Here is a 19843-nt window from a genome sequence, read left to right as displayed (position 1 = left end):
TCACGTTGTCACTTATTGATAAGTGTCATCAAAAACAATATTGATAAATATTGCGGAGTCCATGTGTGTTGCATTGAGTTATTATTGAACAGCACAAAACTCAATACAAGCACAGACCGTAAATACACCATGACATGTCATTAGATAAGTAGATTAAATAAGTAGACACACGTATGTCTTACCTCAACTCCACTTCAGATGAATCGGTGTAAATAAAAGATAATGTTGAGTTTGTGTTATGATATTCAGCACCAATATTGTTCTTCAGAAAGTAAATGCTGTCATTGTGTGAATGAATTAACTCGCAAGAAATTCGTTCTCCTTTAGTTACGTTCAGAGTTGAACAACCTTCCAAAAACGGCAGTACTTCCTCTGTAACAAAAGAAGAACAATACGCATTGATATATAAAGTCCATCTAACAAAAACAACTACAGAAAACTGTTAAATTAATGGATTTTAGAGAAATCAGATGAAAAATAAACGTTTCTGAAGAACGAGGAAAGCGAAAATGTGATTGGAAGCAGAAGGTAAAAGACTTTGGCAAAAATACATGAGTAATATTTGTTAGCACAAGTGGTTAATTGTGGTTTCAGCGTACTTATTTCTTCTCTAGATGATTCCGCTTGTACTTTTATCGCATTCGACATCTCACCAACTTCTTCAATATCCGTAAAGACGAAGTCGAAGATACATTCCAAATTCTGAGATCCTCCGCACACGAGTTCGGCATTTGATATTTTAGCTTTGTCCACTTCATCCAGAAACCTTGGTATGTAAGTATGATTGTGATAATCATCATGCGACGTTCCGTCAGGATAGAAGAAAGCTGATGCATTTGTATTAATTTCCCCTGCAAATACAAATTTATTCTGGAATGAATAATTATGCTTCTTTGAAGTTGTTGTGTTTTTATGAGAGTAAAACAGAAATAAGACACACCTCTTATTATAAAACAAGCCAATATTAAAACTTAAAAAATGATAGCATTTTTCTGAAGTCCTTAATCCAATCTAAGCAAAACATAAGTATGTCTTGACAAATGCCGCCACAATCAAAATGTCTTAAATAGTGTGTTTGTGCGTCCGTGCGTGTGTGTTAATGTGATCGTATCGAAAATGCCTCTGTCCTAAGACTCAGATGTACTGGGTTTGTAACATACTGTAGGCGATAACTATGGCCTATTATAATTCTCTACTTTTCTTTGTCATCTTTATTGTGCAACATATTAAAATTATAATTGTCTTTCTTAAACATATACTTTCAAAATGTCCAAAAATTATTATTCGTCCAATAAACAAAATATGTTCTAATGCATTAACAACTTACAGTGCTTCCCATAATCAAATACTTCTCTTTCTGTCATGTTTGCGTTTAAAAAAGTTCCATTCGGCATCTGAAAGTCATTTGTAGGATCACCGTCGTAATTTCCAAGAAGTCCTTTAGTTATCCCACTAAATGTGTCGGGAATAATTGTACGTAGGGATAACATTCCTATGTTAACAGAAATGTTAAGTGCAATTCCTGAAACAGTAAAGACATCCCTTTGTTTAACCACCTGCACAAAATAATTGTATTTCTAATAACAAGTTATTAAACATGCTGCTTTTATAGAAGAGGAATATCATAAATTGGGCTCGAGTACTTGCCACTTTTTTGAAAGACGGCGAACAACGATCCTCCAGTTTTTGCTAAAAGAATGGTTCCATTGCTCGAAAAGTTGAAGTCATGGTTATCTTGAAATTGCCCTGTAATGTCCACGGTGTTGGCATAAATGGCCAGACCTTCAATGGAAAATAAAGTTTTGTTCAAAGATTTATCATGCCGTTTTAGTATGGCATGTATCATATACGACAAATATATATTAATCAATTGCAAATGACAGCATCTTAACAAAAGAAACGAAAACATGACCTTTGTATGAAAACCAGGTAGCAGGCTTTTTTTAGCAAAAATCATGACTTTGAAAATGTTATTTGTAGATCGTTACTTCTAAAAAGAAATAGAATGGTAGTTAAATCACTTCAGAGGGATGAAGCGTTTGGTAATGACCAAATGTTAAATGCGTATTTTATTAGAGAATTAATTTTCTGTTCCCTCATTTAGTTGACTTATTTAATGTTATTCTGAATTAGATTATACCGGAATATTTTAAAACAGAGTAACTGACTTGGCAGATAATAATAATATATTGAGCGTTTCTAAATTTGTAGGGGTCGGTCTAGTACAGTTGATATAAAATGAAATTGTGCAAAAACTTTTAAATGGTAAGAAAAGATTGCACTGCTTTTTATTGACATAAAACGTGCTTTTGAAAATGTTTGATGGCTCAAAACTTCATATCAAAGCAGGCCGAAATGACCAAAATATAAAAGATATATCTTAAAGTTTTTGTTCTGTTTTTACTCTAATGATTTAGTAGACGACTGTAAGTTTATCATAATAATTCCTATAAATAACAACCTCAGAAAACAATGATTAAATCATTTTATATTAGAAACCAAAGTATGTACAAGTTAGTCGAAATAATGTTATCAAAAAACGTAAGCATACTAAGTCGCTTAAGTAAATTTATAAATGAATCAAGCTTCTCTGTTAAGAAATTCTATTTAAATAAATAATATATAAATAACATTGTTAAGATTTAATTTATCATGTATTATGACATTTGTAAATAACATCCCATAATATTTAATTACTCTATCTATCATATATCTGACGATTTAATTTTGATATGTATCTCTTTTTTCATTTTTTATACCTTCTTGTTTGTTCTTAATTTTAACTTACTTATTCCAGTCCCTTTTCGTTGAATTTATGCCATGCAACGTTGAAACACCACTGAATATATATGTATATATTTATGCTTGTGTTTTCTATATTTTGTAAAAAAACAGTTATATAACATGTTTACGACAATAAAAAAGTATGTCTATCTGTCTGACATTGGTAACGTCACGTTGCTATAACATTGAACTCTAAGGACAATAAGATCATAGATTTGTCAAACATGCTGTGGTTAATGTGATAAGACTGTACCTGTTTTTGCTTGGTTTAATTCAACATGAATACTCGCCCCTGTATCGTCCATGGATGCAAAAGCGCTGAAAATAGTCGCGTCAGAGACATTTCCATCTTGTTTTATAGCACGTGTAGTCCTTGCTTGAAGATTAAAACTAATGTTTGCAGTATCAATTTGAAGCAAGGTAAATTCCCCCAGGCCATTGAAAGTGAAGTTCATTCCGTCAAGTGTTTGAAAATGCGGGTCTCCCCAAAACGATCCTTAAGACAGACAACAAAGAAGTAACTAATCAATTGGTTATATGATGTTTATCTCCCTTCCACAAATAACCACGCCACCGTTTGCATTATAATCAGATAGGAATATTTTCAAAAACAGTATATAAACAATTACATTCAATGGTTTCAAAACATCCCACGGTAAGACGATACTATACACAATACATGTTATGGAGAATAAACAGCACATTGTATGCAAAAAAAAAAGAAAAACATACCAAAGGAATATGGTGATTTTCTGTAACAGGAACCGGTTGGACGAAGTTCATAATAAAGGTTACAAAAACCAGATAAGTTACAGCACCAATCTTTCGGTAAAATGTCGTTTTCATAATGTTGTTTTCCGTTGGTAAGTATATGTGGGTTGAACATTCTAAATGATCCAGCGAACGGTCGCTCAAACGTCAGAAGTCTTGCATTCAGGTCATAGCAGCATGACTGAATATTAAGACAAAGTAAGTAACAGATTTACTCAAGATGATTTTTTGCGATCTGTTTGCAGTAAAAAAGGTTTGATGGATATGTTTTGAGTTCCGTCAGAAATGTTGGACAGTATAAGAAGACATTGATTTTTGGTAAACAAATTAAACTAAAATCAGTGAACATCGCAGAAAGAAACAAGCTTACAGATTATGAAGAATCTTATTTCGAGAAATGTTCACTGACTACAGACAATTTACCTTGCCGTATTGGGTATATCTACTGTCAGGTCGTTGAAGCATATCAACACATCCGTAGCCTTGCTGGTCATGCCATCTATATTGCTGAAGTTTCCAGAACCATGGGTCAAATTTTCCCAGGTCTATATCGCAAGGGCAATGTGGAAGGAGCGATAAAATTTGATTTATGCGAATCTTTTCATGAATGTTTCTGTTGTACCAGGAGATACAGTTAACGGCATTGTTTGGTTTTGTCTTTCCTTCTTTCGTTAATCGATACAACACAACACCTTTCAGTTCTGAAATAAAACATTGACATTTTCATGTAGGAATTGTGGAAAACAGAACCTCAATATTTAAAAAAAATTGTAGCGTTACTCACTTTCGGATTTACCGATTTCCACTGTATTCATTCTTAACACTTGGTTTGAAAAGGAAAATGGATGCGTATAAAATCTATTTTTTTGGGCATAATAGCCTATCCAGATTTTTTGGACTTGCTTTCCAACGTTCCATACCATCTCCTCATTTTCGTAGGTAAACAGTGCAAATGTATAAGATCCGTCGCTCACTAAATTCAGTTGAAAAGTAACTGTCTGAAATAAAAGAAATAGAAATGGAAATCAAAAGTTATTTTATCATTGCCGTCTTACATCTAAAGCTAGTTATGAATGTAAACAATTTATTTTCTCACCTCTTTCTCCGAGTTTTGACCATGACCATTTTCGAGCTTTTCCCAGGTAGCTATCAGCAGAAATTTTGTGCTGAATGAAGGCAATTCAGCAAACTTCTGTACAATGTGATCAACCATCGATATAACATATCTATTTTCTTCCAGTTCCTGGTTGTTTTTCAATATGTCATATGTTCTATACGAGACTCGTCCATTTTTGCGATTGAAATCAGCAAAATACGGCGCAATCAAAACCCGTTTATCAAAATTCAAAAGAACAAATCTATCAGTTGGTGGGGTCGGTTTTTGATATTTTCTTTCAAAGCTTACTATTCCGTTGAAACACACCTAAAACACGTGATAATCAATTAAATGTCATACGTGTATAATTACATATTTTGTCACATTGGTAATTACATTTCACAACTCAAGCATACGTATTATTAAAAATGTAAATTCAAAAAGGAACAAAAAAATGAAAAAACAACTTCATACGTACATACAGATCAAAATATGTTTTACTAAACACTGGAATTCCCGGGGCAAACGAAATTTTCTCTCCGCAACTACCATTCAAAAAGTGGTCATTTGTGGTTTTGCCGTACGGAAGTAAAGGCACTACAAAATAACGTTATGTTAATTTATATCATGTACCATTGGTGGAACAGCTCTTACAACATTCAGCACGACTCACGATACTTACTTATGTCGCATGTGTTCAATCCTGGGTTGTATATTCCAGAAGCACATGTGCATTTATTGTCTGAACACATGGCTTTTTTAGCTGCGCAAAAATCAGACGAACTGCATGGACCGCCGATGCCCGCTATAAGTCAAAAGTAACGATATTATTTTTAAAAATGTAGAATATGTAAACTAATGATGTATTCAAAGGAAACCTCAATACAAGCAATACAACAAAACTAAATAGGCCTAGTTTAAACAAATATCACATTGCCGTCAGACCAAGACGTATTAACAAACTTGTAGCATAAATCAAACAAAGCTCTATTAAGATCTTTTTAAAATGCCATTGCTTCATCCTAGATTTGAATATATAATAATTTTAATAATTACACTTCTTCAAACATGTTGGAGGCTCGTGACTCCATTCCCCATATGACATGCAGGCCAATACTGCATAACCGGTCAACAAATACCCGTCATGGCATTTAAATACAGCTGTTGAATTGACGGTTGTAATATCCACCGTTACCACTCCAGACTCCGGCGCCTCCAAAGACCCACAGTCTAAACATATTTATTGCAAACATTTAACGTTCTTGCATTTTTAATACGTTTTTTTAAATGCACAGAAGGTTAACCGATTACTTCATTAAAATAGCATACTTGTTGTAAAAGTGTTAATATTATTTCCTTTAAATCTCATAGCTTTTGTATCGTTTGGTCACTTTTAAAAGGGTTAATCGAACATGCAATATTATTTATTTAGAAACAAAATGTTTAATCATCAACAAGGACACAGCCGCTTTCAATTTGCAAATTATTATTCAATAACTGATATGTGAACCATCTTCAAGTATGATCTTACGATATATGGTCGAACGTTTATTTATTAGATGGACCGTTGCATACTTCATAAAAAATATATCCAAAAGGTTACATTTTTATAAACGTATAACGATTAAATATATTTATATGCGTACACATTTATGGTTTTCTAACCGTTTATTATACAGCTTGGAGTGCTGCTCCACGCTGGACCATCTTCACAGGTAATAGTAGCATCCCCTTTTATAGAAAATCCCGTGTCGCAAACCGCATGCGCTACATCCCCAAACAGCGTGCCACCAATGAACGTCACGTGACCGTTGTTTAACAGCAGGCTGCCGCAATCTTAAATGTTTATGTTAACTAATAAACCAGAGCAAAATCTGACGCCAACTCTCTTATTTTGTGTTTATAGTCGAAAACAAGGTACATAGCTCTTCACCTGTTAATGACGGAGTTGTGTGTCTTCCAAACACGTGCAATACGCAAGTGCGTCATTCGCAATATGTGTATCAAGGTCCATTGGCATATTTTGATAGTAAATTTGAGTTATGGCAAAGGTTTATGTTTATTTACACGCCAACTCTAAAGCCCAATCCGACGACATCGATTACAATGGGAATTCCTCCATTGTTTTCTACGGACAGTAGACGAGCAAGATATCTGGAATACTATATATACGAATGTTTAACATACCTTGTTTGGAACATTCTGGATTTCCGTCCCAACCTTCTTCTGTACAAACGACACTAGAATATCCAGTTAGAAAATACCCTTCATTGCACATCACATTGGCAATACTTCCAATAGTTGTACTGAGAGATGTGACCAAACCATTTGATACTGATAAAATCCCGCAGTCTGAAATTCCAATGAAAGTTAGAAACAGCGTACGTTCGTAATCGATAACGTAAAGCACTTATGTTTTCATTTAAAGCAGAAGGTGTATATAACAATTGTATTCTATGCGGTTTAATTGATAACGAAATGAAGTAACACAAATGAAACAAGTAAAATGGAAACAAAGAACTAATACAGATAACAAAGTTGAAATACGCGGTTGATTAAAAACCCTAGCTGAAAAACATTGTTTCCTCATTTTTTAACATTTCCATAATAAAATGTTATGTCAATATCTTTTCTGACCTTCTTCCTAGCTGGGTTTGACTTTCTGTAGTGACTTCTCTTTAAAACTATGTAATGGCAAAGCTCTCCTTGCGCTCTTTAAATAATGCTATTATACATGGATTCTAAATTTTCGTGGTTTTTTAGTAAAGGGAAATAAGAATTATACCAAATAAACACTGAGTGAGTGTATTGCTTGCATATTTCTCATGTCTATAAGGTAACTGTATGCATTGCGAACATATTGTAATCTTTGCTAAACATGCCGATTTGCGACTAACAAATGAAGGTTTATTATATTTTTTTTATAATTAAGTTTCCACAAGTTAATGCATTCTTTGATAAGATTTACCTTTACGTTTTTCTTTATTTAGGATTGTTGGGATAAGAGTGAGGTTTGTGCACGTAAACTGGTTTAAACCCCCAGAAAATTTACATTTTACTGACCGTTCCAAGGCGGTCCTTGACAAACATACCTAGTTTTTTTATATAGTAAATATGCACTGTGCTGTTTGTGGAGTGTTGTGCTGTTTTTCCATGTTACTTGTGTGTGACTTTTTGTTTTTGTGTTCTATGTCTTAGGTGTTTACCCAGCGCCATTAAACCGGGTTTATGTTTAAACTTTTTGCTACAGAGCTTGTTTCTGTTTTTGCTTTTCGCATTAGTATTATTTAGAACAAGTATAGCGCTAAATCAATTAATACCTGATGCAATGCACGTAGGATAATCGCTCCATATGCCATCTTGTTGACAGGTAATAACTGGGTCTCCTTTAACTTTTCCATTTGTACAAGTGATGGAAACAAATGTTCCGTATGTTGTGCTGCTATCATTTGCGATACCTCCACTCGGAACTGGGCTTCCACAATCTGCATAAATATCGTTGCGAATATATCATAGTTATTTACGATAATAAATGTCATATTGAAAGCGTAAAAATAAAAATAAAATAACGACTTAAACTTATAGCCTACCGATAATTTCGCAAGTCGGAAAGCTTTCCCAAGTTGCACTGGCCAGGCATTCGATAGTAGTTGATCCCGTGGGGCCATATCCGTCTGAGCATGACGCAACTGCAATCGAGCCGTAAGACGTCATGTTTGTTGACAAAATAAATTCCACATTTGGATGTTTGGGATATCCGCAATCTGAAAAGGACAGGTGCTGATACATAAATCACTGAAGCACATACCAATTCACAATACAATTAAATATGGGATATTTCTTGATTTCAGTTTAAGATTGATTTGATTTTAAGAGTGTCATAGATAAGCATATTTTCAAGATCTTACATTGATATCAACAAATTTTCTTTTTCTTTTATGCATCTATTTTTGGAGTTTTTAAGAAATTAAATTTATTTTCTTTAATGCCTTCTTTCTTGAAAAGAGTGTCCATACGCCGCTAACCGTGGAACATCCCTCGTGCAAAATTATGGCTGATTAAGTAGCTGTCAATTTACTATTTTCGGTGCGTTTAGAAAAAAGTTCTCTGATATTTTTCATAGTTAATTATTCAACTTATTTAATGCAATCATTCTATGAACAAGAATCAATGAAGTTTTATTTGTGCATATATGTTTCATTAAATAACGCAAGAACTTTTAAACTGAACAGGGCATGAATGTATGAGTAAATTACTTCTTTCCTATTTATTGCGTGAAGATTTGAAAGGTTGAACGAGCTAGCAAATCTATTGCGGATAATCATTCGATATGAAAAGTTTTTTTTCTTATTTTTAGAGTTTGATTCATAATACATGGGTATTCAGTCATTCCTTACTGTCAGAGGATACTCTGATTTGCTTAAAGACGGGTCGTTTTCTAAGTAAAGACCACAAATAGCGTGGATGGGGTAAGAAAATCATATGTCAATTGGTGTGTGAATTTTACGGGAAGTTCGTATTACGTTACAAAGACAGACAGTTCAAAAATAATTTTGAACGTTGATAAAAAATCGTATTAATCTTCGAGCATATGTTTTCGGCTGTAATTTGTTTGGCACGAGACCAAATATTTGAAAAATCAGCTTCAAAATTCAAGAAAACGTTTGTGAAACAGAGCTACCATTTTTCTAATAAACGGTATGTTGTTTATTTCCAAATAAATCTTTATCTATTCTTTTTCAATCTTTTTTCAAATTATTTTTGGCAACGTTTTCTTATTCAAAAGTGAAGTGTTTAGTTTTCATTAAGGGGAAGTAACTACAATACATTTTTAAATTATTTAAATTATTGCTTAAAGTTGATATTTCACTTCTTATTTTGCAGAGGAAATTTAAAATATATATTTTCACTGTTGTTATTTAACTGCTGAAAGTCCATAAGTCATCGAAAAACATGAAAGAAGGGTTACGTTTCGAGATTAATAAAACCATCTGATTTTTAAATCACCATATTCGTACCAACTATATTGCAAATCGTTGAATCTGTCCAAATATCATTTTCTTGGCATGATATGATTGCGCTTCCTTCTAAGGTATACCCCTCGTCACAGCTAATTAAAACTATCGTTCCATTGCCTGTGGTTGTTGCATTGCTTGACCCATACTCTGGCGTTGGATCTCCGCAATCTGAAGCAGAAAGAACTTATTGTTTAACTCTTATCAAACAACGCAATTTCAGCACAAGAAATAACACACACAACGCAAAAAAACACGTGTTATATTATTACTTTAAAAACAAATTATAAACAATTGACTAAATTACATATTAATTATTTGGTTATTTAAAGACTGAGCGATGATAACGCGTATGCGTTTAGGCTTCGATAACAAAGAAATGTGTTTCATGTGAATACCTTTAAATGTGTTGAACAATAGTTAGATACTTTGTCACATACTTTAGCACGATGACAAGGCCCTTTATAACATACGTTAGCACGATGACAAGGCTCTTTGTCACATAACGTTAGCACGATGACAAGGCCACTATTGACGATTGCGTGTTATTTTATACGATTATTTTTTTGATACAACTTACGTTTTAAAAATTGAATATGACTTACCAATCAAATGACAGAATACTGATTGCGACCAGCCATTTTGATCACAAACAATCGTTTTACTTCCACTCAATCGATAACCTCTGTTGCAGCCAACAGTCACGATGGTACCAAGATGAGACTGAGTCGAATTAACAAATCCATTGGCTGGCGTTGGATTCCCACAGTCTGTAAAATGTTAAATGCAAATATATTAAAAGCAACATAGTATTGAATAAAAATTACAGACTGAAAAAAAACAAAACATTTAATTGTGACACATTTTTTTAAATGTATTTATTTATCATTCATTTCAGAATGTATTGCTTTGATTTAAATACCATAATGTAATCGTGATTCTGGCACAGACATGTTCAATGCTATCCGAAAACATATTTTTTTAAGGAGTTTAAAGTTATAATATGACGTTTCAACGAGTTTAGTATTAAGATGTTCAGTAATATTGATTCCATTTTTTGCATAGCGTTTATAGCATACTATATAACTAAGCTAAATATTCCGTTAATAAATGATCATAATATCCAGATTCCAGAATTACCACGTAAAACATATATATAACCTTAAAACAAAACAGGATGCATGCAATAAAACATTTCCATAGCATAAGCGTAAATACCAGTGTTGTTCTTATCTTTCTCGTACAACCAAAACTTATTCGCCTGTTTTGAATTACGCATACCACAGAGGTTCATTTTATATATAACATCAAAAACAGACCTGTGCAAATAACAGATACATCGTTGTTATGATCACAGTTGTCTTCAGTGGTATAAGAGCAGTTGTTGATGTGCTTCGCGCTGGCATTACACGTTAAATCATCTACAAATATAGGTCCAAATCCTGGTCCATAATGAGCAGATACAAAGAAAGTTTTAGCCGGACTGAAAAAGATTTATTTGCTTATAATGATTTAACTAATCTAATTTACTTGCTGTTTCAAACAAAAGTTGGGCTGAAAGCATATGATAACGTGAGACATATTACACAGTGTGTAAATAAGTAGGAAATTAACTGTTAAGTACTGAAAACAGCATTCTCAGGATAACCCTCAAGCAAACATGATTAATGTAATGTAAATTTTATTTAACTTAAAAGCATTCACTTTAGAATTTATACGATTTAATGGATGATATTTGGTCATGTAGTGGCTTTTAGTGTATGTAAGATTTCTAAAAGTTATGCTTTAATTGTTTTGCTACTTGGCTGGTCCCCATACTATTCGTTGTTTAATTAACATTACAACTTACGGGTAACCAATCATTTTACAGATGACGTTTGCTGCTTTCAAGTCGAAGTTATCTCCGCAAATCGTGCCCCAGGTGTTCATTGACATTAATTCTACTCTACCACTTCCTGGGACACTTCCGTTGACTAAACGGATATTGGTTACCTCCAGAGGAAATCCTGAAAAGTCAAAGTATTTGGGGCGTTACAAGGGAAAATCCCAATATTGGAAAAAATGATCAGCATTTGCTTTTCTCCATTTTACAACAACACTTACTGTATTCCTGACATTCTCCGTTTGTTATCCATTGTTTTGTGAAGCTATCGCAGGTTAGTTCCAGAACTCCTACATATTTTTTGTAGTATGAGCAGTCGGCATAAAGGATTGACCTATTGTAGCTAAAATATCCGGCATCCCAGAAATGTATGTCCGGTTTTCCGCAGTCTACAGAATGGATAAACTAAACATAATGCGTTGTTCAGCGTAAGCGTCAACAACAACAAATGAATTAAGAGCAATTCAATCATACCTTTAGTTTTACGAAAAAGGAATACTTGCCATTGCAAACCACAGAAACATCCCGTGCATGACTACAAGTGTTTGTGTAGAGATATGGACAATCACTTAGGGCTTGGCTAGACGACTGACAATCAAGACGGTCAATGTGCACCGGTCCGGTCCCCTGACCGTGATATGCAGCAGTAAAAAATTGAGCTCCTCTTAAACAAGAATAATAATATTTCTAAGATATAATAAAAGTCCATCAACAACTATTTTTACGAGAAATTAAAGCTTACTGCGCTTTCGTCAAACGTGCATTTAATGTATCATGACGTAATAAAAAGTTCTGGATAAAAACATGCGAAAACATTCGGAATGTATGTTCCTTGATGACTCCAATTGATCGTTATAAACCACACTAGCAAAACATATAATAAAGTTATTAGTAAGTTATGCATCACTTTATTTATCCGTTGTTTGCTCTCTTACACCTAGTTTATTAAATGCTTACTTAAAAGTTTACTCAATAATGAAAACTTGACAAGAATCTCAGTTATCAAAATTGTCATAAACGAGAGTTTTGAACATTATCATTCAGCATTACATCTCTTCGAGTACAAAACTATGTATTTGTTGACGACGTTGTTGCTGCTTTGGTACGCCTAAATGCTGGCATGCATTTTCTTTTGGGCTCAAGAATAGCTACTTTCTGTCAACGCACAAAACAGAATCATTTGATATATTTTCAAACAAGAGAGATATTCAGTAAAATACAGCTAAACATGTCGCAAAAATTAATGAATTATGCTAGCTAAATGTTATACTCTAAAACTAAATAATTAAACATTTTTAGTTTTGGTCATTCAAAGTTAACGATTTTTGCAGAGTGGAGGGACAGAAAGTGAAAACAGCGACCTACTTTTTTCCAAGCATCGCGCAAATTGCTTCAGCGTCATTGATATTAAAACTATCGTCGCATATTGTTCCCCATATTCCATCTATAAGAAGTTCTGCTCTTCCATCATCTGGACCAGTACCATTAACCAAACGCACGTCAGAAACATTTCGTTTTGGCCCTTAAAATTAGATTGTATAATGCAGTCGCATACCATGCATCTACATTCATACCATTAAAGTTTGTACCAATATAGGTTGATGCCAAACAAATAATTATTATATTATTATTTTCAATTCATTTGACTTTAATGATCAGAACAAAAAAAAATAAGATATGAGTGTACAAATAATAGATATTAGCATTTATAAATCTTCCCCGTTAAAAACGCGCCAAAATATGGCTTATATTGATTTATATGTACACAACAAATATGTTGTTGTTGTTGTTGTTGTTGTTGTTGTTGTTGTTGTTGTTGTTTTATCATCAAATCAAATAAGTCCCCTTGAATATATTTTTTAACTTCAAGACATGTTCGTTATTAAAATATCACATATTGCATTGTTTATCTTTTTTAACCATAAAAAACCTTACATTACATTTATCGTTCATTATGCTTAGCTAATATAAACATAATGCAAGTAACGATTTTGAAATATAACCTTACCGTAACATGCAGCAGAGACATCTCGCTGATGGGAGCATGCATTGTATGTACGATAAAGACAATTGTTTAAAGAAGCATCAGAAGAATAACACCATAATTCATCAACAAACACAGGGCCAGATCCATGACCGTACTGAGCATTGCTGTAAACATCTGCAGATCTAAAATGTTAATCGCTGTTTATTTATACACATTATAATAGATACTTTTGACGATGTTGTGTTTATGATACAATAAATTTTTAACATTTTGAGTATTGCGATGATAACAATGATAATATATTAACGTGTTGATATTTTGTTTAATGATACAATAAGAATGCTACATTTTGAGTTTTGCGATGACAACAATAATAAATGAGGTACTAGAAATTACAGGTATTTCTCAACTTTAATGACCATATAATTTGTTTAAGAAATAAACAGGTAATACTTACTTTAGTCCAAACATTTTGCAAAACTGTAAATTAGCGTCTTTATCAAAAGTCCGGTCACATATTGTTCCCCATGTTCCGTTCACTTTGATCTCTGCTCTGCCAATATATGGACTAGTACCATTTATAAGACGTGCTTCCGAAATATTCAACGGCCGCCCTGAAGTAATGCATAATAGTCGAAAACAAGAAAAACATACAAATGACCGTATCTTACTGTAGTATGAATTTTTAACAAAGCTTCATGGTCGTTCGTCGAAACGCCAATGGCAGTTGGACAATTTTATTATACTCGATTACAGTAACAACCTGTCACAAATAGCAGTTTATGAGTTATTTCTGTTTTAAAAGCTATTTTAAATAAAGCGTATTCCTTACCATTACATAGAACAGATGCATCATTTGAATGCACACAGGAGTTCTTAACCGTATATGTGCAGTTCCTAATATCCTTTTCACCTCCATTGCAGCCTAGATTGGACATATAGATCGGACCCTTTCCGCCCCCATATTTGGCATAGGTGTAACTCGTATATCGGCTGAATCAAAGATTTAAAATGCATATCATGTCTGATACATCTTTATAGGCTCCAGTTCAAAGATATGTAGTAACGCAACACATTGGCAAAACCAAACTGTAGTATTGGTCATCGATTACCTTTCTGGTATCTGAATTAACTGTAGTAAAGAAAAATACTTTTGAAAAGTCAAGAATTGTTTTCTCCGTCTTAATTAGAATTCACGGGATAAATCGATAATGCACAGACGTTGCCATTTTAGTATTGTCTTCTGTATTTTAATCGCCCCCGATAGCTGAGTTACTCTTCGGTTGTGGAAGATAGCAGGTTCATGATACCCTAACGTGTCATGCCGAAATAAACAAATAATACCAGTGGCTTACTTGTCTGGCACTTGGTTATAAATGGTACCATGGCATTTGGAGTGCTGACTATTTGTTTAAAACCCATGAAAACTGCATCATGTGTGTGAATCCATTACATAGGGCAGCTACTTTACACCAGATATAGGACTGTTGTGAGTTTCTCAACACTATTTCCATGTATCTGACTAGAACAGAATTTCAATACTGATATATAGATGTTACTGGAATTGCGGCAATTTGACCTCAAGTCTTGATGATGTCTAAGATGCTCAAACCATACTGCAGTCTTTGGGTGTGGGGATTGCTTTTTTACTTTTAATAAACACACATTTCTAACATGCGAAATTACGATTCATGAACATGAAATTTTCCGGCCCACTCCATCCAAGCCATTTGTATTGGGTCTAATCGGGATTATGTTCTATATGAAAGATAAACAAATGAATTATTTTTCATGATGTATATGAATTTACTTAATTTATTATTATTTACTATTATCTTTATATTGTTCAAACTGACAGCATTAATATCTTCCGGTGTAAACAATTGCCTTATAATTTGATTTTCTTAATTTCAGTGCAATTTGATCTATTATTTGTAAATGCTCAGTTTCGACGTTAGTTTTTATAACTATTAAGAACTTGACCTTATGTGAATTTGACCAAAATTGCAAACACATCATATAATTCAAAATAGGGGTTTAATTAGCATACGAAGTCATACATACATTAAGATGACAATTAATTCTCATTCTCAAAATTCAGTTATCATGATTGTGCTAAGCATAAATTTAACAACAATTTAACATTTTGCAATAATAAAGCAATAATGTATAATTCTTTTAGGTCTACATTTAAGTGTAATATGTGTCTGGCGTACAATCAAGAATAATACTTAAATTAAGCAACCTTAACAAATTTCTTATTGATTAATTGTTCCATAAACCAGAAAATTGTATGTTGTGGTAATATTGTATGTATTCTTTTTTAATGTGGCATTCGTGCTAAAACTTGCATTGCTCAAGTTATTTCATTACAAACAATAACTTCGTAAATGATCACAAAATGAATGCTTAATCGAAGAATGACTTCACCGTAAGTATAACGACATTGTTATTTTGGCAAGTGCACGCCCGAAACCCTTAATCGGACTACACAAGTCAAAGGAACAAGGCAAAACAAAACCATGCCAGTTTAAAATCGCCAGATTTGGGATTCCTGCACTGACCCGTTATAAATATGGTGATTGATTGATTTTGTGGAACAATAGACTTTCACGGAATAAAGCTGACCAAGACTTATTATTTATCTATGACGTATTTGTTCTATCTGAAACTTGGTTATCCAATAAAAGGTGAACATTTATATGGTAATTAATTTGTAAATACATACAAGGGCGATATACTGCTGGTATTTCAATATACTTTAAAGATTGCTTCAGGATAACAAATCACATTGTTCAGAGACATCAATGCGGTATATCAATATATGGATGCAAAAAATGAGCTTATCAAATAAAAACAATAAAAAATCGAATAGGAATGACAAACATCTGGCAGAATCAATACACAGCTGATATCAGCTTTTAATCAATTAAACAATGTATCGTTATTATATATAAGCAGACTTGGAATGCAAACATTAACATCTCGAGTAGACTATCAACATACGAAGGTTCAAGCATGACTTCAGTTTAAAAAATCTAAATTGTGCTAATGAAAATAAATATAAAATAGCTATAGCAAAATTAAGACTTTTTGCCACATGACCTAGCCATTAAAACTGGACGGTAAAAAACATAATAAGAACGGAACGTAAATGCTTAAACTGAAACATGAATGCCATAGAAAGTGTATATCACTTCCTACTCGTATGTCCTAAATACAAAAACCTCCGACAGCAATATCTCAAACCTTATTACAACTCGTGGCCCAATCTTAATAAATTTGACAATTTTATGTCTTAAACAGCTCGTCACCTTAGTGCAATAACGTAATAACTGCATTTTTTCAAAAAATGGCTTAATATGACACATGATATATTAATATAGATACACCCTCAATATGTCTTAAAACTAGATTCCAACTAAAAATGTGACTTTTGAAATAAATTGCAAAATTCAATAACTACAATGAAATATTTATTTAGTGCAAAAAGTCCACAAATACACATATTCATTTCTTACACTTAAAACTTGCTCAGCATTTTATTTATTTTCAGTGCATTAAGTCCATAAGTACTCTTATTTACTTTTTGCTCTAATATAAACATGCTTGATTATCAAAACAATTGGTGCAAAAAATCAATAACTGCTACATATTCATATTGTGATGTCATTTTATAAACATTATGACATCATCAATATTTAAATCACACCTCTGGTTGCATGAATATTTATGAGATACGCATAAAATAAGATACGCATAAAAAAAATTATGGATTCCTTAAAAGGTGAAGAAAATTCCTGGAACTAAATGATTTATGCAGCAGTATTAAAACAGGTAAGTTGTAAATTTATATTACATTTAAGATGAGAATAAGATTATAATAAATAATTATAAATATAACACATGTTCAGAAAAAAGTTAATTTAAAGTATTTACTTTATCAAACTTACAAAAAGAATTTAAAATATATATATTTAAGTTTTCGAGGAGAAATGTTCTGGAAATTTAAATGGAGTTGACAAAATTAATATAATTATATTGTATAATGTGTTTAATATCAATGACTATTTTCACATGTTTAAAAAGTGTTGTTTGAATTAATAATTTAATAAACATTTTTTTTATCTAAAGTCACTTTTATTCTGAATTTAAAAAAAAAATGATTTGTACTTTGTATACTTCTATTTATATTATTGCATTGCTGTTCAACTATTATAAAACTTAATCTGACAACGGGTTATGTACAGTAGGTCTTAAAAAAACTAGACAACTCTTGTAAAATTTCCATCAAATGACAATAATATGAAAAAAAAACACCAAGTAATGGATAATGACAATCATGTATTTTTGTAGGTAAAAAATGATACGAGCATCCACACACCAGGGGCAATCAAAATTCAAAGCAAATGGAAGACAATGCATGGTCAATTCTCTGGCTGCTGTGCTAGAAACAAAAAATATTCCTGTAAAAGAGTGGTCGACTATGATCCTTGACCATATTCTTGAAAGAGGTGATGCACTATACACCTTAAATTCATTTGAGGATTATTTGATGTTAGAAGATTGGCAACCTTCATGTGATGGATTTTACCACTCATTACACATTGGCAAGGTTATGACTGGCATGACAATGAATCGCCAGAAAAACAATCATCCATACTATACCATGGAAGAGGCATTGGGAAGCATCTTACTAGAAAAATCTGCCTGCATATTCATCATGGGGAAATCCCTACCAAGCTACAGTTCAGCTATAATGTATGACACTGCACAATATTATTTGTTTGATCCCCACTCTCGAAATGAAGCAGGAATGCCAACGTCTGATGGCTGTGCTGCATTAAGTGTCCATCGTGACCTTGATGCGTTATGTTTATTTATAAGACACCTATCAGCGATGCTAGATAATTTGAAATATATTCCATTTGAAGTGGCTGAAATATCTGTTATTGAGGACAATACTGATAGAGACATCTCTGACTTTGAAGGCTTTTCAGATGTAAGTAATGGTGACCTTGCTTGCCGGCTTTACCTTGCCCAAGAAATCTCAGATGTATCCAGCATGTCAAGTGCCAGCATGTCTTCAATGTCCTCACTGAGTGACATGGAAAGCATTTCTGATATGTCAGTGTCCAATTCAATTCAATATTTTATTGCCTCCAATAATGAAGATAGGAAAATACATATGTAATACACGAAACACATACAAAGGGATTTGGTGAATAAACATGCATTTATATAATATATATATATATATATATATATATATATATATATATATATATATATATATATATATATATATATATATATATATATATATATATATATATATATATATATATATATATATATACACACATACACATACGTATACATACACACATACATATATATATATGATAAATATAAACTATTGTCAAATGAATATATATGAACGAAATAATGAATATAAGCAAATATACAAGGTGATCAATGTGTTAAATACCTTAGCGAAACGAAACAGAAGGTGTTTGAATGAACACAGAAAAAATCAAGTTAACAATAGAGAAAAACACACACTATATAACAATTGTGCCATATCCAGTCGATATGCAATATACAGAACATTATTGAGGTAGTAATCATACGTTGTTTGAACGCTTTCGAAATAATTTAACACTTGTGTATCGGAAGAGAGCAAAATATGCTTAGGGTTTTCAATTCTTTTGATAGTACTCATGTTGATGAACCAAACACTGTAACTCTTAAACCTGCCATTATGGCCACAACACGGTTATTGTTGATAAGTGACCAGTCTGGTGTTACACAGCACACTGGTCACTCGGAAGAACCTTTGACTGTTGGAGGCTGTGGTGACCAGTCTGGTGTGACACAACACACTGGTCACTCAGTTGATCCTTTGACTGGCGGAGGCTGTGTTGACCAGTCTGGTGTGACACAACACACTGGTCACTCAGTTGAACCTTTGACTGTTGGAGGCTGTGGTGACCAGTCTGGTGTGACACATCACACTGGTCACTCAGTTGCACCTTTGTCTGACGGGGGCTGTGGTGACCAGTCTGATGTGACACATCACACTTGTCACTCAGTTGAACCTTTGACTGTTGGAGGCTGTGGTGAACAGTCTGGTGTGACACAGCACACTGGTCACTCAGTTGCACCTTCGTCTGACGGAGGCTGTGGTGACCAGTCTGGTGTGACCCGGCACACTGGTCACTTGGAAGAAACATTGACTGTCGTAGGCTGTGGTGACCAGTCTGTTGTGACACAACACACTGGTCACTCAGTTGCACCTTTGTCTG

At 33.2% G+C, this 19843-nt stretch overlaps 1 protein-coding gene across 2 annotated transcripts in view; it reads right to left on the bottom strand.

Annotated features, from left to right (window-relative positions):
- Positions 1–19843, bottom strand: part of LOC128214704 (uncharacterized) — a 77379-nt gene that overhangs the window by 23180 nt on the left and 34356 nt on the right. For both annotated transcript variants that reach the window (XM_052921325.1, XM_052921326.1), the window contains exons 11-36: positions 14368–14528; positions 13993–14149; positions 13557–13717; positions 12914–13070; positions 12052–12212; positions 11770–11937; positions 11516–11672; positions 10986–11149; positions 10272–10436; positions 9670–9837; positions 8242–8415; positions 7972–8136; positions 6839–7003; positions 6317–6487; positions 5708–5881; positions 5334–5456; positions 5130–5248; positions 4652–4978; positions 4340–4553; positions 3979–4256; positions 3517–3736; positions 3038–3280; positions 1648–1782; positions 1328–1522; positions 600–851; positions 183–372 (exon numbers count right to left, since the gene is read on the bottom strand). In XM_052921325.1, the coding sequence (XP_052777285.1) occupies positions 183–372; positions 600–851; positions 1328–1522; positions 1648–1782; positions 3038–3280; positions 3517–3736; positions 3979–4256; positions 4340–4553; positions 4652–4978; positions 5130–5248; positions 5334–5456; positions 5708–5881; positions 6317–6487; positions 6839–7003; positions 7972–8136; positions 8242–8415; positions 9670–9837; positions 10272–10436; positions 10986–11149; positions 11516–11672; positions 11770–11937; positions 12052–12212; positions 12914–13070; positions 13557–13717; positions 13993–14149; positions 14368–14528 (4764 nt within the window). The remainder of the gene's footprint in view (positions 1–182; positions 373–599; positions 852–1327; positions 1523–1647; positions 1783–3037; positions 3281–3516; positions 3737–3978; positions 4257–4339; positions 4554–4651; positions 4979–5129; positions 5249–5333; positions 5457–5707; positions 5882–6316; positions 6488–6838; positions 7004–7971; positions 8137–8241; positions 8416–9669; positions 9838–10271; positions 10437–10985; positions 11150–11515; positions 11673–11769; positions 11938–12051; positions 12213–12913; positions 13071–13556; positions 13718–13992; positions 14150–14367; positions 14529–19843) is intronic.

This window comes from Mya arenaria, chromosome 13, assembly GCF_026914265.1.
Source record: "Mya arenaria isolate MELC-2E11 chromosome 13, ASM2691426v1".
Lineage (NCBI taxonomy): Eukaryota > Metazoa > Mollusca > Bivalvia > Myida > Myidae > Mya > Mya arenaria.
This window is presented reverse-complemented; position numbering and strand designations above follow the sequence as displayed.